General features: G+C 48.4%; 1 protein-coding gene across 2 annotated transcripts in view; it reads left to right on the top strand.

The window, feature by feature from the left end:
* The window catches only part of TRABD2A (TraB domain containing 2A), a 52389-nt gene that overhangs the window by 23214 nt on the left and 5428 nt on the right, over positions 1 to 23747 (top strand). Inside the window, exons 3-5 of one of the 2 annotated variants that reach the window (XM_025994674.2) lie at positions 10744 to 10890; positions 13385 to 13559; positions 18835 to 18925. In XM_025994674.2, the coding sequence (XP_025850459.1) occupies positions 10744 to 10890; positions 13385 to 13559; positions 18835 to 18925 (413 nt within the window). The remainder of the gene's footprint in view (positions 1 to 10743; positions 10891 to 13384; positions 13560 to 18834; positions 18926 to 23747) is intronic. The other variant, XM_072767043.1, reaches the window with a different exon arrangement.

Genomic DNA, 23747 nt, shown 5'->3' with positions numbered 1-23747 from the left:
CGGTGCCTTTCATATGCAGAGCAGCCCTTTGATCCGAGGGGGATGAAAGTGCTGAAAAGTGGAGAGGCTCGATGGGGGGCCTTTGTCTTTGACAAAAAAGGCATCTGCCGGACCGAACCCCCTCGCCCGCTCCTTCAGCCCATGGGCTCCCGCAACAATGCCCCGACTGGGACCTGGGTCTCCCCACAGCTGAAGGAGTCTCAGGAAAGAGAAAGAAGCATGCTGCAAATGTTGGACAGGGAGCTTAATCGATTCTTTCCACAGCCCAGAAAGAAAGGGGGAGAGGAGGGCTGTAGGGAGGCAAGGGGAGAGCGGAAGGGGAGACATGGGGGCTGGGGGGAAGCTGGGCGGGGGTAGGGGGTAGCAGGAAGGAAGGATGGCATTTGAACCCTGGAGTAAATTGTCTGGTGATCAGCTTGTTATTTTTCTAAAGACAGTGCAGATGGGGTGAGTATGTGTCATTGGAAGGAGAGAGAAGAGTATTTAGCTAATAGGACGTATTTTGGGGTGGCCCGATACTTTTTTTTTTTTTTTAAAGACAGTATAAGGCAAGCACAATATGAAAGCAGACACCCATCCGCCTCACTCTGTTTCCAGAGGGAAAAGAAGGTCCCTTTTAGTCTCTGTGCTGTCAGAAACTCTATGCTAATTGGATTTTTATCAGAATTGTAATAAGTTTCCGTAGTTCTTCCCTTCCTGCTGTCTATTACCCTTCTTGAAATCTTAACCAATGCTCCAAACGAAGCAGTTGGCATTTGGCTTAGAGAGTTTCTGCTTATGGATGATTCGGTGGGGTAGATATACTCCTTGGATATAAGCCTGATGGTGCTATATCATTGACTAGGATGTCCACCTAGGTCATGGGCATGCTTGGGAGGGAGTGGACAGCCATGTCCTATGTAGGACTGTCCCTTCAGGGGCTGTGGTTTGAGTAGGGGTTTGGGAGAGGAGGGAGCATGTGATTTTGGATTTTTTTTGGAGGAAGCATGGTTTTGTGGATTTTTTTCCCCTCTAGGTGGAAAATGACCTGACATAGTGATCTCTGAGTTGGGGTGGGGGTTGGGGGCAGTAGTTAAAAGACACAGAGCCTGACTTTGAGGCTGTCTCTGAATCTTTTTACCTGAGTGGTGCTGTTATAACCAGGATAGGGCATTCAGGAAAGTAGGTATGCTGGCTGTCCTTGCTTAGAGGTACATGGGTCCTAAGCAGTTGGGCCTCGCCTTGGAAGAAGTAGGCTTTGGACACCTTGGAGAGGTCAAGACTGGTCTTGCTGCCCATCCTGCTATTCTTCTACCCAGTTTCTCACTGGAAAGAGCATGAACTTGGAAGGTCCTGGATCTGGGTTTGAATCCTGGCTCCCTCCCCATTTCTTATCTTTTTTCTTTTTTTTTAAATTTTTATTTATTTATGATAGTCACACAGAGAGAGAGAGAGGCAGAGACACAGGCAGAGGGAGAAGCAGGCTCCATGCGCTGGGAGCCCGATGTGGGATTCGATCCCGGGTCTCCAGGATCGCGCCCTGGGCCAAAGGCAGGCGCCAAACCGCTGCGCCACCCAGGGATCCCTCTTTTCTCTTTTTAAAAAAGATTGTATTTATTTGACAGAGAGAGAGAGAGAGAGCACAAATAGGAGGAGTGGCAGGCAGAGGGAGAGGGAGAAGCAGGCTCCCCACTGAGCAGAGAGCCTAATTGGGCTCAATCCCAGGACCCCTGGGACCATGACCAGAGTGGAAGGCAGAGGCTTAACAGACTGAACCACCCAGGCACTCCCCACCCCCATTTCCTATCTTTTTGACCTGGGGCAAGATACTGAACATTTCTGAGTCCAGTTCCTCATCTGTAAAATGGGGTTGACGAAACAAGCATCATAGGATTGTAGTCAGGAGCAAACGAGAGTATCAGTGCATTACAGACACTTGATAGAAGCTTATGGTTACCTTTGCTCCTACTGCCCTAAGTGGTTGGGCTTATTTGGTCCTACTCAGTATGCTTTTATACTCCATCCCTGTTGACACACTTTTACACCCTTGGTTCCTCTTGCCTCGTTTGATTTCTTTATTCCTAGGTATTCTTTTCAAACTAGCAAGAGAAACCAGGACATCGTTGAAATTTAATATTTCTGAATCCAGTAGTTTGCCATCTTACTTACCTTTAGTGTCCCTCTTGGAGTGACTGAGTCGGGAGCCAATCTCATTAGCGATTGGTTCAGGATCCTGGTTTTAAGCCAATCAGCATGCAGAATTCCCCTGGCTACTCATTGCTGTAGGTAGGAGTATGTGTTGGCTCAAATAGATGGAAGAGAGGAGAGGTTAGAAGAGAGGTTTTCATTTGCCCTGGCTAGCCTTGAGTTTTCTAGTTATGAGGGTGGTCCAAGTATAAAGAGAGGGAGCCCTGACCTTACTACCCTCCTCTGCTTTTGCCTTTCTGCTCTGTGAGTTGGTTTAAACCAACTTAGGCTCTGTTTAGCCTGATTCCTACTGTTCCTATAACTGCTCCATATAAACTTCACATTCTTTACCTGAAGTCCCCATTTTTCTTTAGTTTTATCAAATATGTATTTTATTATTATTTTTTAAATTAATTAATTTATTTATTCATGATAGACATAGAGAGAGAGAGAGAGAAAGAGAGAGAGAGGCAGAGACACAGGAGGAGGGAGAAGCAGGCTCCATGCCAGGAGCCTGACACGGGACTCGATCCTGGGACTCCAGGATCACACCCTGGGCCAAAGGCAGGCGCTAAACCACTGAGCCACCCAGGGATCCCCTCAAATATGTATTTTAAACAAGATAGTGTATGGCCTTGTGTTCAAATTGTTCTATAAATGGAATTATATTATGTACATTCTTCTGTGCCTTGCTGCTTGACCAAAATTGTGCCATATTCATCCATGCTAATATGTGTGGCCACTGATCACTTTTTTTAAAGATGTCATTTATTTATTAATGAGAGACACATACAGAGAGAGGCAGAGACACGGGCAGAGACACAGGCAGAGGGAGAAGCAGGCTCCATGCAGGGAGCCCGACGTGGGACTCGATCCCGGGTCTCCAGGATCACGCCCTGGGCTGAAGGCGGCACTCAACTGCTGAGCCACCCGGGCTGCCCACCACTGTTCACTTTCACTGTTGTGTGGCATCTACCACAATTTTTCAGTTCTCTTCTTAATGGACATTTGAGCTGTGCCCAGGGTTTTGTTGTTTCAAATTAGTTTGCTATAAACATTCTCATAGTAGTCTCCTAGGACACACATGTGAGAGTTTCATTCCTATTTGCTCTGGTCTTCCTTTCTATTTAATTAAACTGTAGTAAGGAAAGCTGGGATGACTCTCTAGAGACACTTCTATGAGCCTTGATCTTTCTGCTCTGACTCCTCTTTAACCTGCTTTAAAGATTACTGTCTCCTTTCTCCTTGGTCTCAGAAATTAGGTACCTGGGATCTCCAACCACTTGCCACTGTCTGCTGGTTCCTTGATGACCTCCTCGCTGCTCCCCGGCACAGTCTTAGACACACTATTCCCTACTACCAAGAGATGAGACCACCGTTTTTGTAGTAGGACTGGCTTCTTCAAATTCTTTGAGAGCCACCCCAGCGGGGTCTCTCAAGTCCCGGGTCACCCAGATTCTGTGCCAAGGAGAGCAATATTTCAGTTTCCCAGGGAACATCCTTGTACACTTAATGCAGTGCACACTTGGGCTAGTATTTCTGTAGGAGAGATTCCTAGAAGTAGGACACACACATTTTCTGTTTTGATGGCTGCTAACAAATTGTGCATGTATGGAAACACACATTGTAATGATGTATATAAAAACGAGTGCACGGCAATCATGGAGAGATAGGGAGCTCAACAAGAACAAAGGACTTTGTAATGGTTAAAAACATCCCAGAGTAGAGCAGAGTGCCTGCCTTGAGATAGCAAGCATTCAAAAAGGAGAGCTTGGTACACCCTGGAGAAGCACTGGGAACCTCTCCAAGGTGGCAAATTTCCCAGTGGTGGCTTATTTGGCCCTGAGCCCTTCCAAATGTGAGCCTCAGAGAATAACAAAGGTTTTGCAGGACCCGTCCCAAAGCACTGTGAGCCTATCACCTTGTGTGTTTGCTGAGACCTGCCACTACTAAGCTCTGCTTGTCCTCTGTCACAGAAACAGGCATGTCCATTGTACCTCCAGCTGGGGTGGCCCTAGTTCTGCCAGGACCCTCCGCTGGTGGCCTCAGGAGATAAAAACTCAGGAGTTTTTCCCAACAGGTAAGAAGTCCTCCCGTGTACCTAAAGGGACACCCTGAAAAGAGCAGGAATGGGCAGTCGCAAGCTTCACGTGTAACTGCTATTTCATGTGGTTGAGGACAGAAATCTTGAAAGGTTCAAGCGCAGTAGCCTGGTTAGCTCTGAGGCCTTGGGGCCTTTGGTCCTTCTGCTGGTGGCCTCTGGTGGCATGGATAGCATGCTTTTCATGGTCATGAGCATGCTTTTCATGGTCATGGAGGGTGGGCTGATGGATGCCATGCCCATGGTCCCCATTTGTGATGTGTTGTGCACAGCAGTCCTTTCTCTGTTGCTGATCAGGATAATGTTGCTCTCAAACTATGATCTGTCCTTGAGTATGTGCTCTGCTTGTATTCTTGTTGCTGCAGGTCCCCTGGGAGGTGCCGAGCACACCCATGGTGTGGCCGCTATGGGCCAGGTGCCGCTGTAACAGATTCACAGCTCTTGGCACCACTTTTTTTTTTTTCAAAGATTTTATTCATTTATTCATGAGAGACACAGAGAGAAAGAGAGAGAGAGAGAGGGAGAGAGAGAGAGAGGCAGAGACACAGGCAGAGGGAGAAGCAGGCTCCATGCAGGGAGCCTGACTGACGTGGTACGCGATCCCCGGTCTCCAGGATCAGGCCCCGGGCTGGAGGTGGTACTAAACCGCTGAGCCACCCGGGCTGCCCAAGGCACCACCTTTTTATTATGGCAGGGAAACCTGTAGCTCAGGCCAGGTGGTGACTGTGAAGGTATATCTCTGGGACTTCCACCTCCACCTAGACTCCCTCTGTGGGGGTTGGGGAGGGGCTGCTGCTGTTATTATTATTATAATTGTAACCTAAGTCCATCATGCTAATGACTTTGCTGAGCCCCCCCAGGTTCCCGTGTCCTCATATCCTACTGCCTCCACCTTCTGTCCTCTTTTCACTAATGCCTCTTGCTTTGCCCTCAGGGGAGTGACAGGGATCTTTGTAAAGTATCTCCCACTCAAGAATTTTTAAGAGAATTTTTTGCTCTACATCAGTGCAAGGAGCTTGGCAAGATAGTAACCATACAGGAGGCATAATTCACTCCAAAAGCTGGAGTTGAGAATTTAGAATGTGCGTTTCTTCTGAAATGGTGTTTTAGGTGCTAGTTTCTAGGTTCGGTCACAGTTTTGTTTGCCTGAAAAAACTGTAGAAGCAATGCTGTTTCAGAAGCATGCTGGTCCCATAGCCCACATCCTTCCTGGTGAGGATATGAGTCAGACTCCAAAAACTATGGTGGGGAGAACTGTCATCCAGGGTCAGAGAACTGAGCCAGGAATTGAGTGCAGGGCAGTGCACACCAATGGCTCTCTGGAGACGGTTCATGTTTCAAAGAACTGGATGTGTTTGCTATTCACTTATTCAGGTTCTTGAAGCTCCAACCCTGACTTAATTCCATCAGTGACTCTCAGCCCTGCCAGCACGTGGAGTCACCTGCAGGTGAACGTAGGTGGCGGTTCTGGCTACCGTAGCTGTAATGACAAAAGGTGCCCATAAGGGGGCGGTTGCACCGATTTTTGTGGAGCTGTTACAAAGCTTGGAACAGACCTGGATGCACTGTATGGACGGATATGCAAGATTAAAAGAAATAAGCAAGCTCCAGAGCAGTGGGTAGAGCATGCCATGATTTATGTCAACAAGAAGTGGTGGATAATGAGTTGCAATCTGTGGTTTGGAAAACACTGGCTTAAAGGTTCATGGGAAAACCAAGTCATTTGAGTGTCTGGAGGACAAGGCTTATCTGAGATCTTGGAGAAATGAACCTGAGTCTTTGCAGGATTGTCTGAAATCTTCATCTGTAGAATTGTGCCTGGATTTCTCCTCGGGGCCTGCTTGTGTCAGCCTGAGCCTATAGTAGAGGTTCTGAAGATGAGAGAAGTGGAAAAATGTTCACCTTTAGCCCAGAAGCTGATCTATAGCCTACATAGTTTTCAATAAGGATCAGATACATGCTGATCCATAAAGGGTCATAAAGGGTTGCTACATTCATAAAGGGTCTCATGACTGCCTGTAGATCTCACCGATAGTTAATAGTGAACTGAATGATAAGCACCATAGAAATCCTACGAAAGTATTTTTTCTGAGTGTAAATTCGCATAAGATGTTTAGAATCTCATACTCCCTGCACGTCGCCTTCCTCCTTGAGTACTAAGCATATAACCGCCAGCTTCATACAGAGAATGTGCAGCTTTCTGGGCCTGCGGGTCATGTCCCCGTGCTACTTAAATACATGTTCTAAGTGGCACTGTGCAGCATCTCAAGAACTCTTTCTTGGTGGTTGGGCTCCACAATCCTGCCACACTAGGGCAGCTTTGGACTGGGGGCAATTGGAGACATCTCTAGAGTGCCTATGGGGCTTCTGCATCCAGTCTGCTTTCTCACTGGAAAGGCTGTAGGAAACCTTCATTTTGTCCCTTTTACCAGTCAGAAATTTCCTTTTTTGTGATTTGCCATAGTCACTAATCTTTTTTTTTCTTTTTAAAGGTTTTATTTATTTATTCTTGAGAGCTACAGAGAGAGGGGCAGAGACATAGGCAGAGGGAGAGGCAGGCTGCCCTCAGGGGAGGGGAGGCTCATGACCTGAGCTACAGGCAGATGCTCAACCACTGAGCCACGCAGATTTCCCCATAGTCACTAATCTTATCTTATGGATTGGGAAGTCTCAGGCTGCCTGTACTTTAGGAACGTTGGAGGATAGCCCTGTTTGCCAAGCTCTGGCTTTCTCTTCCATGACTTTTTGTCTTATGGTATAATGTGTAGCTTCAGTATTCGTTCATGAAAAGGCATTTATTTGAGTGCTTGAAGGCACAAATAGGAGCAAAAACAGAAAAACGGAGGAGCTATCTCCATACTTCTCTATCTGTCTGCCTATCATGTGTCATCAGTCTGTCTGTCACCTTTTACACAAAGACTGTCCCTGGAAAGATACCCAAGCCACTGGCTGCAGTGGTGGTTTTTAGGGAGGGGGGGTTGGGGTATAAGAATAGGAGGGAGCCTTTTTTCTTAGTACTGTTGGAAATTTCTACTGTATTCATATGAACTACTAAAAAAAGTAAGCTAAGACTGACATGTTTTGACTTGTGTCTCCAAATGCTTACATTGAAGTCCTAACCCACGGGACCTGATAATGTGACCTTATTTGGAAAGTGGGTCTTTTCAGATGATGTAAGATTAGGTCATTGGGGTGGGCGCTTGTCCAACATGACTGTGCCCTTATACAAAGGGGAAATGTGGACACACACATGCATGGGGAGCACGCCACATGGAGACTGGAGTTCTGCAGCCACAAGCCAAGGAAGGCCCAGAAGCCAGGAGACAGATGTAGAACGGATCCTTCCCTTCCCCCTTCAGGGGGAGCATGGACCTGCCAGCACCTTGATTTTGGACTTCTGGCCTCCAGAACTGTGACACAATACATTTCTGTTGTTGAAGCTCCCAGGTTGTGGTCCTTTGTTATGGCAGCCGCAGGAAACTGATAGAGCATGTGAGAAAATGTAGCAGAGACTCCAAAGAAGGGGACTGAACAGAGGGGAGGAGGGGCGGGTGGCAGGGAGCTGGTTAGGGGTCACGTGATGGGGAGCTTGTGTGGCCAGAGGCCACTCAGCCAGAACCCTGTGTTGCTCCTTTGCCTGCCTTCCCTTCCTGGTTGGCTGCTTTGACTCTCAGTTGGACAGGCTGCCCATTGTACCTGGGCTTTTTGGCTGCCCAGGAACAGTACCAGATGTGATCCTATAAGGCTAGGAGGCCAGGTCAATGACCACACCCCATCAGGATAAACCTGGAAGAAGCCTCTATGGTTAATGTAACCCAATATCGCTGTTGCTAAGGAATTTGCTAATCTGTGAGTCACATCCTGATACCCTGAATTTGTCAGGCTGGCTCAGACTTTGCCAAGCACAGCAAGGAGAATAAATTACATAAGAATGACCAATAGTCATTAATTCTGGCAGACTGTGGGGCCTTTTGAGATGCCAAAGTAGTCTCTGAGGCAGCTAGGTTTGGATCTCCAGTTTTAGAAAGCTGACTTTGGGGCTGTGTATTGACTTTGGGGCTCCCTGACTTGTGTTCTGAGGCCTCGAGATTTCCTGCAGAGGAACAGTGGGTAGTTACTAGTTACGGGGGTGGACACAGAAGGCCCCCCTGCTGGTTTGCCCCAAAGAAGGCATCTCCAGCAGTGTCTCTAAGTCCCTGCCCCTGGTTGCATGGAGCTTGATCATCTGAAGTAAACGTAAGGGGCATCTGGGTGGCTCAGTGGTTGAGTGTCTGCCTTCAGCTCAGGTTGTGATCCCGGAGTCTTGGAGTGGAGTCTCAAATTAGGCTCCTTGCATGGAGCCTGCTTCTCCTTCCGCCTATGTCTCTGTCTCTTTCTATGTCTCTCATGAATAAATAAATAAAATCTTAAAAAAAAAAAAAAAGTAAACATTAAGAAGCAAAGGCAAACATCCTGGCAAGGTTTTGGAAGCTTGTTATGAATAGGTGAAATGTCTTTAGGGTCAATGACACTTGACCACATAAGGGACTGAATAACCAAAGGTCTGATTTTACCTGCTGTGTGGGCTGCACAGTCTTCTCCACTTTGCAAATCGGCCTGTCCACAAGCATGGGTGACTCAGTCTTCTCTAAATACCAAGAATACCTTCAGAAAAGCATTTCGAAGTCAGTGGAAACTCTTGGGGGAAGGTCTGCAAGCAACAGATACCTGGGCTTGCCCTGAGTGCCTTTAGGAGAAGAGTAGAATCCATCAGCATGTGTTTATGAGCCAAGCATATGAGCTTGAGAACCTGGTTTAGATGAGACGTTGAGAGTACGTGTGAGACTTGGCCTGGGGTCCTGCAGACATTCTGCCCGTCCCCCTCCTCTCCAAACTTTGTTCCTCCAGCTAATCCTTTAGCCATTCCCAGGGGTGGTGAAGAGGTCCTGATAGTGTGCCTTTGGAATCCAGAGATTCAGCTTTGTAGAAGACTGAGTTTCCACAGACCATAATTTGTGGACATGCATCTGGGTGTATCTGTCTCTCTGTCACCTCATGTCATCAGTAGAGGGGTGGGGACAGGGCATGGCCCAGAAGGTCTAGGCCCAACAGATAGTAGAGGGACATTTGGAGAGGAGAGGAGGGGTTTTACAGACAGACCTGCCCCTGCTGCCTTTGGTTAAGGCCTCAGGACAGGGACAGCCAGTATCAGAGTAACCAAGGGCCACAGGGCCACAGGAGGAGGGCATACAGCAAGCGTGTGCTGCCGTGGCCTGTGGCAAGCAACCCAGCCAGCCTCCCTGCCTCTTTGCCGCTCAGAATGAGGAGGAGAATGTGTAACAGGAGAAAAGTCAGGGGGTTGGGCCTGCATGGGGTCATTTGCTGACTTGAGACACATGATATGTCCTTTCCGGAGAATTGAAGAAAACTTCCTGCTGCAGAGCTCCCAGAGTGCTCAGATGGACCCCGCTCATCTGCTTTTCAGCAGAAGGGGAGGGAATACGCCAGCCAGGCAGTATCTGCACACCGATGACTGGGGTGGCCCGTGGAAGGGCACTCAGGGCAAGCCCAGGTATCTGTATGCACCCATCCCTGGGGAGAGCGAGAGAAAGTGCCGCGGCATCTTCAGTGTTGTCAGGAGTCTTGTGGAGGGTGGCCAGCCCCGGTCCCACCTGGTGCCAGGATCCCACCTCCCAGCACTCCGGTGCTACGGAGAATCCATTGTTTTGTGAAATTACTTTAAGCTGGATTTTCCCAAAGGATGGTCCAGTGAACTCTTTTGTTGTTACGTGTGCCTCAAATAAACTTGGGAAGCCTGGCACACTCTCCCTTTGGGAAGAACTGCAGCTCACATGAGTATAGGAGAGACTCTGAGAAATTCGGTACACATTAACCTGTTCAATTTTGTTTAGCCCTCGTTTCCTCCTTTTCCATAACTTCTATTAACATTCCACTAAAAAACCAAAAAAACAAAAAAACCAAAAAAACCCAAAAAAACCCAAAAAACATTCTACTGACCCAGTGACTCCATTAGCCGGCGGATGCCACACTGATGGTTAGAGTAGACTCGGGTATGTCATGCGTATATTCCTGTCCAGTCCTTTGCGTAAGTGAAGCTGTTGTCGCATGGGTCTATCTGCGTGTCCCCAGCTGCCTCCTGCCTTTCCTCTCCAGCTTTTTCAGACGTCCATCTCAAGCCCTTCTCATCTCTTTAGCCCTTGGTGACTCTCAGGGGATACCTCTAGATGGTCTGTGTCCATCTTAAGGTGCTTCCTCCAATGTGACCTACAAGGGGCCAGCTTGGGCAGGACTGTCTCCTTTGCTTTGGACACATCTGGGGATTTGTGCCCCCCCCCTTTTTTTTTATCAGCAGTGTCCATGTCCTTACTTAAGCCTGGATGTGAGGCCATTATCAACCATGGACAAAAGAAATAAGATGGCAGCTAATGATTGCTGTGTCTGTGGACTTAAGAGGGCCCTGTGTTTTCTCTCCTTAGGTCCTCTTTGCTTTGAACCAGACCCTCCTACAGCAGGAGAGCCTCCGAGCAGGCAGCCTTCAGATCCCCTACACAACGGAGGATCTCATCAAGCACTATAAGTGTGGGGACCTCAGCTCCGTCATTTTCAGCCATGACAGCTCCCAGGTGAGGGCTCCTGTCCTCTGCCCAGCTCGGCGTGCATTTAGACACAAGAAGAGAGACATTACCTGCTGACACCTGGACCTTCTGTGTACAAAGGATTGAGGTCATAAAGGGCTCTAAAAATAAACTTGGGCAGGTTTATTTGTTTTTATTTTATTTTTTTAATTGGACAGGTTTAGATGTTGAAGTAGCTACTGCAGCTAACATACATTTTTTATGATACGTGGGAACTGAGGGGCATTGATAAGAGTTAATTCTTGGATCCCAGGCAAAGGATGAAGCTTCAAAGGATCCAGTGTCAGGCCTCATGACCCCGGGCGTCCTCTGGAGCAGGGAAGGGATCCGAGTGCGAAAGCTCCCTGGCTGACTCTGGTAGCACTTCTGGGAAATGCTGGAATAGAACCTGGGCTGCAGCTTTCAGTGGCTTCCAGGACACATGAACATGATGGGTTTGGATAGTGTTCATGGCAGAGCTGGTGCAGTGAGTGACACACGGGACAGGCTTTACCTGTGGGCTGTCAAGGGGAAGGAAGCTCAGAGGAGTGCAGCCTCCCTACAGAGGGATATTTGTTTCTCTTTATCAACAAGCTTCCCAGGGAACAAACCATGGTTTCCTTCCCTCCCCCCACTAAGACCACGTGGCAGTGGCAAGTGCCAGCTGAGCTTCTGAGATGGGGAGTGTGCTGTCTCCAGCACCAGGACCAGTGCTCTCATCTGAGAGTATGGTGTGAGGGATGCTGGGGGTCTGTTAGACCCAGGGCCTCTGTCATAAGGAAATATGCGTGAATGTAAGAGTTGGAAAAGGAATGGCAGCCTGGGGAGTGGGACAGTAGAGGCTGCATCTGGCCTCAGCAGTTCAAGTGTCAAAAGATAGAGTGAGCTTTCCAGAGAGCCTAGAATTGGAGGAAGTCAAACCCAGGCAAAGCAAGCAAGGAGAAGGGTGAACAAGAATACACTAACGAAGGAATAGTAGAGTTTATGGTGATGACAGCTCTTCTGTGAAATCTTGGTGGGTGTGGGGGAAGTTGGGAGACAAGTCAAGGTCAACTGGGGGATTAAAATTTGAAATGGCAGGAACAGCTAACATGGACAGGAGATTTGGAAGTTATATGGGCAAATGGGAAGGCTGGCGGGGCGGTCAGGGGTAGGTATCTTATGCTACCCTTTCCTGTGGTTCAGACCTGTGCAGCTCACAGGGCCCCCACCAGTGGTGTGGGGGTACTGGAGATGTGCCAGCTGCGGTGCCAGGAGAGCCGGGCTGGTCGGGCTGAGGGGTGCAGGTCATAGGTCATGTTTGGCATTTAGGAGGGAGAGCAGGGTGGCAGTGGGACATCGCCCTGCACACTCAGGGCTGCCTGTGGTGAGGGGCTGGTACAAAGGAAGTGCTGTGCTGAAGAGAGGGACGTGTGGGGAAATGGACAGAAGGATCTTACATAAATGACATGATTTTTAAAAAGTTGATAAAGGAGAAAAGGAAGGCTTTGGGTTTGAAGATGAAAAAAATATCATTTCAAGGAAAGTGAAAAGGGATCTGTCGTCTGTGAAATGGAACTTGATGGCTACGTTACAGAATGAGGACTTTCAGAAGGTCTTGGAGTGGCTACTGTGCAAGTGGGAGAAGCAGCCACGGTGGTCACCCTGTTTTATAACTGAGGAAACCTTGTAAATGGTTAACTTTGATAAATCCCTGGGTAGAGGAGAGAGCACGTGCCTAGGAGGAGGGAATCCAGATGGGGTGGGGAGAGAACTCAGTATGTCACTTCACTTACCCCTCACCTCACCTACACCTCACCTAGAGTCTCCTGCAAGCATCACCCCTGACTGTCACAACCTAGGTCTAAGAGCACCCTGTTGTTAGCCAAAATAACTGAAATTGGCTTACACGTGTACCAGAACCAGGTGAAATATTTGCCAAGAGGGCAAAGAACATTGGAGAAAACAAGAGGGGGACATGGGAATTGGAGAAATAATTACAATTACCATGTGTGGAATTTGGGAAACGGTTGAATGGTTAGAGGCATTCCCTGTATTTGGTAGTAGAGTCAGAATTATTGATTCTAAACTGTATGATTATGTAAAATTATTTTCCTGAAGAAAGCATGTGTGGATCAAACAAGTAAAAGCTATGGATGTGCTAGGCAAAGATACGGTCTCCTTATACAAACACATGGCGTCAAGCACTCCCATTCATTCATTCATTCATTCATTCTTTTTTAAGCACTCTCATTTAAATAGAGCAGAAGCACTGTTTAAAATAGCCCAAGAGTTCTTTCAGTGCACATCATCGACTATGCTTGTGCTTGGGTTACAGAGAATATCACAGTTTGAAAAAGTAGCAGGTGGGAAACTCCAAGAGTGGTGGGTATGCCTGCCTCCCCCTTCCCCTGACAGCAGCTTGCCTCCCTCCCTGGCCTGGGTGATTGGGCACTCAAATTAAGCAACTTCGTTAGTAACTCTGTTGCCCCTAATTTTTCTTTTTCTTCTTCTTTTGATGGAGGTTCCCAATTTTATTAACTCCACGCTGCCACCTCAGGAGCGGGTCACTGCCCAGGAGATTGACAGCTACTTCCGCCAAGAACTTATCTACAAGCGGAATGAGAGAATGGGGAAGCGGGTGAAGGCCCTTTTGGAAGAGTTTCCCGATAAAGGCTTTTTCTTTGCCTTTGGAGCAGGTGAGTCGATAATGGCTTTTTCTTTGCCTTTGGAGCAGGTGAGTCGCAGGTTACCTCTGATGGGACGCTGGGCTCCCATGCTCCTCCCACGGGAGGGAATGCTGAGGTGGGCCCCTGGTAGGAGATGAGATGAGTGGCAGGCACCTTCTTTGACTTATTTCACTTGTGAAGTAGCTCCAGCTGGTGCCTGGGTATCCAGCACGGTTGGAACTTTGCTGGGCAGGCTGGTACCTGTGACATCACCGTAGTTCTCTCTCCACAATGGTGCTCGTGCCACAGTCCCCTGGAAGCTGGGAAGGCATTTCTTTCTTCTGAACTCATCACTTAATCCCAACTTCTTTCTGGTACCTTTCACTCTTTGAAGTTCCAAATAAAATTTATCTTGTCTTCTCTCTCCTCTCTGATGATGAGCCTCCCAGGTGGAAGGCCTTGGGCTGACATATCAGCTATTACCAACTACTAATAGTATACATGGAAACAGACTAGGAAAATGATTTCCTCTTGTGGGCTTTTTTTTTTTTTTTTAAGATTTTATTTATTCATGAGAATACACACAGAGAGAGAGAGAGAGAGAGGCAGAGACACAGGCAGAGGGAGAAGCAGGCTCCATGCAGGGAGCCTGACGTGGGACTCAATCCCGGGTCTCAGGATCACACTCTGGGCCGAAGGCAGTGCTAAACCCCTGAACCATCCGGGCTGCCCTCTTGTGGGCTTTTTGAAAGAAATTATCTCCTCTTCTTGAGTGATTCTATCACAGCTTTGCACCCTCCAGAATTAAAGCCAGTAATGCCTGAGGCTGGGTAGTGTGCTGGCCTCGGCTTTCTCCTTTCAGTTCTTCCACTAGCTTCATAAACCTGGGCTGAGTGAGAGGTCCAGTATAATTACCACCTGATCCCAAGATCCTTAGATGTATTACATCTGCAAAATCTTTTTTTTTTCCATATAAGATAACATTAACAGGTTCCAGTGAATAAGATGCAGATGTACTTTGGGGGACCATTTCCACAACATCTGAAAGTCAGTTAAGGTAATACCCCGTATTAGTAGACTAAAGGACAATCGCCACATGATGCTCTCAATAGATGTAGAAAAAGCCGTTGATAAAGTGCAACATTCTTTCATGATAAGCACACTCATCAAAATTGGGCTAGGAGGGAACTTCATCAGCCTGTTAAAGGGTTAGTATGAAAACCCCACATTAGCATATTTAATGGTAAAAGATGGGAGCAGTTCCCCCTAAGATGAGGAGTATGTGCTGCTCTTAGCACATCTCTTCAACAATGTGCTGAGTGAAAATTTTAGCTAGGAAAATTAGGCAAGGAATAAAAGGCATTCAAATTGGAAAGGAGGAAGTAAAGCTCTCTTTTTTTTTCCCTCAGGTGACATGGTTTTGTAGAAGACTGTAGGTAATCCCCTCAAAAAACTGTTAGAACTAATAACCAAGGGTAAAAGAAGGCAGGATACAAGATTTTTTTTTTAAATTTTTTTTTTAATTTATTTATGATAGTCACACAGAGAGAGAGAGAGAAGCAGAGACACAGGCAGAGGGAGAAGCAGGCTCCATGCACCGGGAGCCCGATGTGGGATTTGATCCCGGGTCTCCAGGATCGCGCCCTGGGCCAAAGGCAGGCGCCAAACCGCTGCGCCACCCAGGGATCCCAGGATACAAGATTAATATATAAAAATCAGTTGTGTTTCTGTACTCTAACAGTGAGTAATTTGAAAATGCAGCTAAGAAACCAGTTCCCTTAAAAAACATAAAAAAATACTTAGTACTAAATCTAACAAGTGACACATAAGATGTATGAGAACTAAAAAAGTCATTGAAAGGAGTCAAAGAAAACCTAAGTAAATGGAAAGACCTCTTATGGTCATGAATTGAAAGACTTGATAAATGTTTTTAAAATAACAATATTCCCCCAAATTGATCTATATAGTCAATGTAATGTTATCAAAATCTCAGCTGATGAAAATGTTTTAAAATTCGATAGTGGTGATGGTTGCACAACTTTGTGAATATTCAAAACATAATCACTGAATTGTACACTAAAAGGGTGAATTTTAGGGGCAGCTGACTGGCCCATTCGGAAGAGCATGTGACTCTTGATCTCCAAGTCATGAGTTGGGTATAGAGATTGCTAAAACAATAAACTTGAAGAAACAGAATGATTTTTTTTGTTGTGTAAATTATACTCAAATAAAGCTGTTGTGGAGAAAATGAAAGGTTGGGCTCTACATTTCACTGAAAAATGAAGTTTCTGCCTTTGGCAGTTGGTCAGTCCCTTTGAGTTGTGTGAATGAATGGTTTTCCTTTTCCCTGAGTCTCACGTTCTGAATTTGGATTGCGCACTGTTCTGTGTTATATGTGTCCTTGTCCTGCCTGTCTCAGCAAAGCTGTTAGCTCTGGCCCTGCAGGTACTGAACAGGAGTTAGGTCCCAGAAGCCCTCATGGTGCCTGCGGTGGGGGGTAGGGGGTGACGGTGGCCCTCTGTTAGGACACAGAGCTGGTGGCTTTATCCCAGAGGCTGTGCTGGCTCCTCCAGGATGGAAGGTGCCGACCCCTGAGGTGGCAGCTTTTGCTTTCCACTTCTGCCAGACTCAGTTGACATCTCAAAAACTTTCCTGATGTCCAGTGGTGGACAGTGGGGCACTGGGTGAGAAGAAAGGTGGCTGCTCTGAGATGACCGTGGCCCACCCTGTGGTGTGAGGCTGGGCAGCAGGTTGGCTGGCAGGTTGATTAGAGCAGATGGTGGGGCAGGCTCTCTGGGTGGGGACTCTGCTGGACAGATGGCACAGGTGAGACTGCAGCTTTAGGGCTTGCCGGATTCTCTGTGCACAGCTCATCATGTTGCCTCCGCGCTGGGTGGAGGCCTTGCAGCTGCTGGGGATTTGGGGGTTGGGCGTGGCCTGCACATCTGCTAGTGCTAAATTCTCTTCCTGGGGCTGCTTTTTCCACTGCCTGAATACATTTGTCCTCCTGCCTTCTGAGGCTGTGTTGACCAGAGGGAACCACAGAAATTCCTCTGGACACTTAGCTTTAGTGGTTTAAAATGTAAAAAGTCTGTGGTTCACAAACTTTTAATTGCAAAAGATCACCCAAAGCCAAAACCTCCAGAGTTTAAAAGCAAACAGAACTTTTGTCCTGAGGGTCTGGAGATAAAATTTAGAGATGAGAAATGGAGCTTTGGAGTAGGAGGAAAATTAAGTCAAACAGAATAGCTTGGTTCTGCGATGAGAAAGCATATTGGTAATCGGGGCAGTTCCTTCACCTGACAAATACTGTTTTCATTGCTACTTGGTTGAGAGTGTGGACTCTGGAGCCAGACCACTGGGGTTCGAGATGTGGTCGGCTTCATCTTGCCTGCCTCTTCCTCACCTATAAAATGGGGATAATAATAACCCTTATAGGGTTGTTGAGGTGGGGAGGTGATGTGTAAAGCACTGCACCTCCTAATGCTCAGTGAATGTTAGCTACTTTCTGTGATCACTCCCTGCTGTGTGGGGGTGGTAATGGCTGAGGGAGTGAGGGTCCCAGCAGCACTCTGCAAGCTCAGTAGCCACCACGCCTCCTTCCACCCCCTAGTCTAGGCATCATCTTTTTATTTTTTTTTAAATTTTTATTTATTTATGATAGTCACAGAGAGAGAGAGAGAGAGAGAGAGAGGCAGAGACATAGGCAGAGGGAGAAGCAGGCTCCATGCACCGGGAGCCCGACGTGGGATTTGATCCTGGGTCTCCAGGATCGCGCCCTGGGCCAAAGGCAGGTGCCAAACCGCTGCGCCACCCAGGGATCCCTAGGCATCATCTTTTATTTATTTACTTATTTGAGAGACAGAGTGCATGCACAGGAGCGGGGGTGGGGGGGTGGGGGGGGTGGCAGGTAGGGAGGAAGGGGAAGGGAGAGGGACAAACAGACTCGCCTGAGATCATGACTTGAACCCAAACCAGGAGTTGGAGGTTTAACCAGCTCGGCCACCCAGGTGCTCCCAGGCATAATCTGCACATGAGTTTACTGGACTTCTGCACCAGGGCCGATGGGGGCCTTGCCAATGTCCCTTTCATCTGAGCCAGTTGCCCCTCATCAATCTTGGGGTCAGAGACTCTACAGTTGAATCCAAGAATGTAGTACGTCCCAGTACTTTCTGCCACAGTCACCACCCTCAGGATCCCCAGGCTCCCAGAGGCTGATCCAGGTTTACCCTGCTTCCTCGAGCTGTGGCAACAGGACACGGGAGAGACCTACAGACTGCAGGTCGCCTCTCCTGCAGCGTGGGTGTACCTTTATTCACTGTCCCAGTCTCTGATTATTGGCTATCAAGGTGTCAAAATTGCATGGACTCTGCTGCTGCTTAAGTGAAGTCCCCAACCCGTTTTCCCTGTTTTTCAATTTAAAGTAGAGATAATAACAATCCCTCTAAAGTTTTGCCCAATCACACGATGTTCTGCAATTTAATGAGCCATTGAGAACATTAAAGTGCCATACATTGTCACAGAGAAGGACATATGAGCCTGGAGGATCATGTCAGTTCTGATGCTCAGGATGGGGAGGGGCGCCTGGATGGTACAGTTGGTTCAGCATCTGATTCTTGATTTCAGCTTAGGTGTTGATCTCAGGCTCATGAGTTAGAGCCTTGTGTCAGGCTCCATGCTGAGTGTGGAGCCTACTTAAAAAAAAAAAAAAAAAAAAGCCAAAAATCTGAAAGCAACCTGAAAGGAAAGAAGGTTAATCTCAAGATCTACTTTTGGCCTTTAAAATGTTTAAGATGTCGCTGTAAGCTTCTCTGATCTTTGTGGGTTTTTTTTTTTTTATTAAAAGGGAAAAAGTGAAATAAAATTCAGATTGAGGTTTCCAGGTGTGGTGGCTTCTGTTAAACGGAGGTTTTCACTGTGCACTTATCATTATGTATAGGGCAGAAGGGGGCTCGGGTCTCACAGGTGGTTTGCTCGTATAAATGAGGGGAATGGTCAGGATTGTTAACACCGCATTCAGAGGTGCAAGGTTGGGATTTGGTGTCTAGGCTGTCTCCTTACTGTGTGATTCTGGGCAGCGCACTGCACCCATCTGATCCTCTGTGTCCTCATCTCTGAATGTTGCTTATCCCTCCCTGCCTGCCTGGAGGGCGGTTGGGAGGCCTGACTGCCTCTCTGGAACTCTGCTGGTCTGGAGTAAGGACAGAGGGCTGGCGGGGTTACTTCTTTGTTCTGGGGTGTGTGTTGGGGGTATGTTTAGTAATCACGGGAGCTGCCGTGTTTCTGATCATTTTTCTTACTCTAGGTCATTTCATGGGCAACAACACGGTGCTAGATGTCTTGCGGCGAGAAGGATATGAGGTAGAGCACGCCCCTGCTGGACGACCCATCAACAAGTAATCTTCCTGTGCTTCTATCCTGGTTGAGAGACTCCCATGGGGCTGCCTGGGCACCAGGGTGGGCTGTCTCCTGGGACGCTCCAGAGGCCCCTGGCATGGCTATTACCATGTTCCTGGCCTGGCCCGCTCAATGGACACTTGGCACCCGGCTCTGCGGGCATCTTGTTGTGGTTGGGGCTGTGTCAGACATGAGGGAGGGGGTGCTGGCCAGGCACTTTGAGCCACAGAAGCCATCCTGGGTGTTTCCTCCAGTCTTGGGGCAGAGAAGAAGGAGAAGATTGCTCCAGTGGCCCCAGGAAGGGTGATTAGGCTTAATGCTCAGTGCCTTCCCAGTGGGCATTTGGAGGTCTTGGGGAGGTGGACAGCGGAATCAGTCATAATGTCAGGTCGGAGGCGCTGGAGGCACAGGCCACAACCATGCCTGTAAGACCCACCTTGGGGGCAGGAGCACAGCCCCTTCTCTCTCCCGGAGCTGCTTCTCCCCTGTGGACCCTTCCTTCCCCTTCTGTACTAGTCAGCTTGGGCTGCCATCACAAAATGTCACAGACTGGGCACTTGAACAATAAAAATGTATGTTCTTACAGTTCTGGAGGCCAGAAGTCCAAAATCAAGGTGTTGGTAGGTTTGGTTTCCCCTGAAATCTCTTTCTTTGGCTTCAGATGGCCGCCCCCTGTGTGCACACAATCCTAGTCTGTCACTGTTTTTAAATTTCCTCTTCTTAGAAGATTGGATCAGGGCTCACCTTAACAGCTTCATTTTACCTTAATCACCTCCTTAAAGGCCCTGCCTGCGAATACAGTCACATTCTAAGGAATTGGCTGTCAGGGATTCCACGCAGGAGTTCTGCTCAGAACACAAGCCATTCCTCCCTCCACTCCCTCCAGATGGTGGTCAGCAGCGCCCCCTCCTGGCTGAGATCTCAGCGGTGGTGAGGAGAGGGCGGGTCCCCTCTGCCGAGGGAGGGGGCAGAGAGAGGGTCAGCGGTGGTGTCTGCGCGAGGCTGCCCTTCCCCAGGTGCCCCTTTCAACTCCTGCTGTTGCAAGCCAGGGCCTCTCGCTTGGCCCTCACTCCAGAGGGTCCTCCCCAGCAGTCCGGATACCCCCCCCCGGGGAGGGGGCAGGGTCCTCCCAGGCTCCCTCCAAGTAGGCAGCCCTGGGTACACCCTCGGCTTGTCTCACCCCCGCCTCTCTTCATACCTATGTCCAGTACATCAGGAGTAACAGTTCTTTTTTTTTTTCTCAAATTTTTTTTATTGGAGTTCAATTTGCTGACATCTAGCATAACACCCTGTGCTCATCCCGCCAAGTGCCCCCCTCAGTCCCCATCACCCAGTGACCCCCCCCACCTCCCTTTCCACTACCCCTTGTTCATTTCCCAGAGTTAGGTGTGTCTCATGTTTTGTCACCTTTCTGATATTTTCACTTATTTTCTCTCCTTCCCCTTTCTTCCCTTTCAGTAATAGGAGTAACAGTTCTTCAGCAGCACTTCTACTCTACAGAAGCCCTCACCTTCTCATTTCTCACCTTCCTCACACCTTGGGCCTCCTCCATGAAAGCCTTGCTTGGATTTGCTCCTTTCCTTTCCTGTGGCTCTCGCCCTCTGGTCCGTTCTTTGCTTTCTGTGAGGCTAATCTTGCAAGTGTCCTTACCTCAGAATCCTTTAGTGGTTTCTTATTCTTTTCCAAAGTTTGGTTTCTTCGTGCTGATGCCTCGGCACCCAGGCTCTGCCTTTTTTTCTTTTTCTTTTTAAAAATATTTTATTTATTTATTCGTGAGAGACACAGAGAGAGAGGCAGAGACACAGGCAGAGGCAGGCTCCATGTAGGGAGCCCGACGTGGGACTAGATCCCGGGTCTCCAGGATCTTTTTTTTTTTTTAATTTATTTTTTATTGGTGTTCAATTTGCCAACATATAGAATAACACCCAGTGCTCATCCCATCAAGTGCTCCCCTCAGTGCCTGTCACCCAGTCACCCCAGCCCCTGCCCACCTCCCCTTCCACGCCCCCCTAGTTCGTTTCCCAGATCTAGGAGTCTCTCATGTTCTGTCTCCCTTTCTGACATTTCCCACTCATTTTTTTCTCCTTTCCCCTTTATTCCGTTTCACTATTTTTTATATTCCCCAAATGAATCTGGGTCTCCAGGATCTTGCCCTGGGCTGAAGGCGGCGCTAAACCGCTGAGCCACCCGGCTGACCCCTCCCCCCCTTTTTTTAAATTTAAAAACATTTTTTTTCTGCCTTTTTTTCAGCACAGGCTTCTTGCCTCAGAAAACCTCCTGTCCAGGTTGCTGTCTGTCCACCGTCCTCCTTGGGCCTGCCTCCTCCTCCCCTCCATCCCTGGAGGGACAACCCAACCCTTAGTGGTTCTCTGCTTGTTTCTGGGGGACCTGTGCTTCTGGAAGGTAGCGTGAGCTGGGCCTCTGGTCCCTTTTCAGCACCATCTCCCAGGCTGGCTGGGCTGGTGTCTGGCACACAGTCCCTGTGGGTGCTGAAGAGGCCCCTGCCGGTGTGTGTGTACGTGTGTTACTGTGTTATTGGTTAAGGGTTATTCTCAGGCTTCCTACTTCTGATTCTAACCCTGATACCTGCTTCAGGGAGGAAGTGAGGTCAGGAATCAATATTTTGAAAAATCTCTCCGTGATTCCGGTGCATTGTAAGGGCTGAGAACCGGTGTGACATCCAGCTGGGCTGCTCTCATTTCCAGGGGGAGGCAAGAACATTTCTTGATCGATTGTCAGGTGGCAGCCAGGTTCACACGGACTCTCAGTTAACCCTTAAAGACAGCCCATGGGGAAGGTGTTTCTTCTCCTTTACTGATGGAGATATAGAAAGATCACACAGCTAGTCAGAGCCTCAGTATGTACAATTGGCTCCTTTACCTGCATGTCCCTTCTCTTTCTGCCCTTTCTTCTTCCACTTTTTACTTTCCAGATCCTTTGTCTTTTTGTTCATGCAGTTTCCTCTGCCAGGGATTCATTCCATCCCCGCCCCTAATTCTATAAGAATCTGTGAGGGACACCTGGGTGGCTCAGCGGTTTAGCGCCTGCCTTCGGTCCAGGGTGTGATCCCAGGAGTTCCGGGATCGAGTCCCACATCGGGATTCTTGCATGGAGCCTGCTTCTCCCTCTGCCTGTGTCTCTGCCTCTCTCTCTCTCTCTGCATCTCTATGAATAAATAAATAAAATCTTTAAAAAAATTAATTAAAAAAAATCTATGAGATCCATCTTCTCTGCTCCAGCCTGGGTCCACCCCCATGCATGAATTCTCAAGGGGTTTGGTGTGTGCCTCTGTGGTAGCTGTCCTGATGTCTGGCACACAGTATGTGCTGCATTAGGGTAGTGTCTTTGAGTTTTCAGTGGTGAGCAGTACTCCTGGGGCACGCCACGAGGGAGCATGACATCTGGAAAGGAGCTCCTGTTCAGGGAGAAGAAGGGGTGAGGGCATAAGGGTCCAGAGTGGGGGGAAATGCCCGCAGTGAAGGTGTTGGCGAGGGGCAGTGCAGTGGCTGGGGAGGCACTTGCTTCCTTCTTTCCCTCCTTAGCAGCCATGTGATAACCCTTGAGGGATGATTCTGGTAATATGATCTTGGGTCTGAGGCAGGCTGTGTGGGTGGGGGCAGGAAGCCTTCCAACAGGTGACCTAGCTTACTCCAGCTCTGCCAGCCTCTGGGGTCTTGGGGTGGACCAGTACTAAGTGGCCAGAGAAGGGCTGTATGTAGGAGTGCGGGGAGGGCTACTGGCAGCCTCTACCCTCCACCTGTCAGCAGGCTGGAATACACAGGAGATGCCCCTGGCTGTCAAGCTGCCCTTCCCTCTGCAGCTGAGAGGAAGGGACAGGAGTTTTGCTGGGCTGATCCCAAGGATTTAGCCAATCTCCTATCCCCACACCTTTTCCCAGGATAATGGATGCTCTATTAGGTTTTTAAATTTTTGTTGCCACAACAAATTACTATAAACTCTGACTTCAAGCAACAGAGATATTTTACAGTTCTGTAGATCAGAAGTCTGACACAGGGCTCATTGGCTGAAATCAAGGTGTTAGTGGGGCTGCATGCACTCCCTTCTGGAGCCCCTGGGGAGAATCTGTTTACTTGCCTTTTCCAGATGATAGAGGTTGCTCACGTTTCTTGGTTTGCGACCCCTCCCTCCATCCTCAAAACCAGTGACCTTGCATCTCTGACCCTTCTGTGCTTGCACCTCCCACTGGGAAGAATGGAAAAGTTCTCTGGCTTTAAGGACCCATGTGATTGGATTGAGCTCACCCAGATAGTCTGGGGTAATCTCCCATCTCAAAGTCCTATATCACACCCACAAAATCCCGTTTACCAGGAGAGTAACAAATGAATTCCCAGGTTCTGGGGATTAGGTTCTGGGAGTCATTATTCTGCCTACCACAGATTCCAGTGAGGATCTGGTGAATGTCCCTTTGGCTACAGAGTGGCCCAGGGTTTTGGTCATCCTTGCTGGGGTCCATACAGTGTCATTCATCCCCACACAGAGGGACTGGGAGAGAGGGGCATGTACCTGGAAAGCTGTGTGCTTTCCGGTGTGTGCCCAGCCCGGTGTGAAGCATAGTGGGTAGTTTTAATCTTCACGGCAACCAGGTGAGATAGGTCAACTTCAGAGAAGCAGCAGAGGCTCAGAAAGGCTAATTATCTTGTCCTAGTTTTCAACCCTCGGGTCTTTTCCTGAATACTACATGTCCTCCTGGTGGGTGTGTACTTAGGAGAGAGGCCATGCCAACCAGGGTGTTTCTTTCTTGGAGACTTCCATGGAGTAAGTAGATTATGTGAAATGCAGGCAGGGGGCGAGCAGTTTCTC

Source organism: Vulpes vulpes, chromosome 8 (genome assembly GCF_048418805.1).
Source record: "Vulpes vulpes isolate BD-2025 chromosome 8, VulVul3, whole genome shotgun sequence".
Classification (NCBI taxonomy): Eukaryota; Metazoa; Chordata; class Mammalia; order Carnivora; family Canidae; genus Vulpes; species Vulpes vulpes.
The sequence above is the reverse complement of the archived record's forward strand: the minus strand, read 5'-3'. Positions and strand labels throughout refer to the sequence as shown.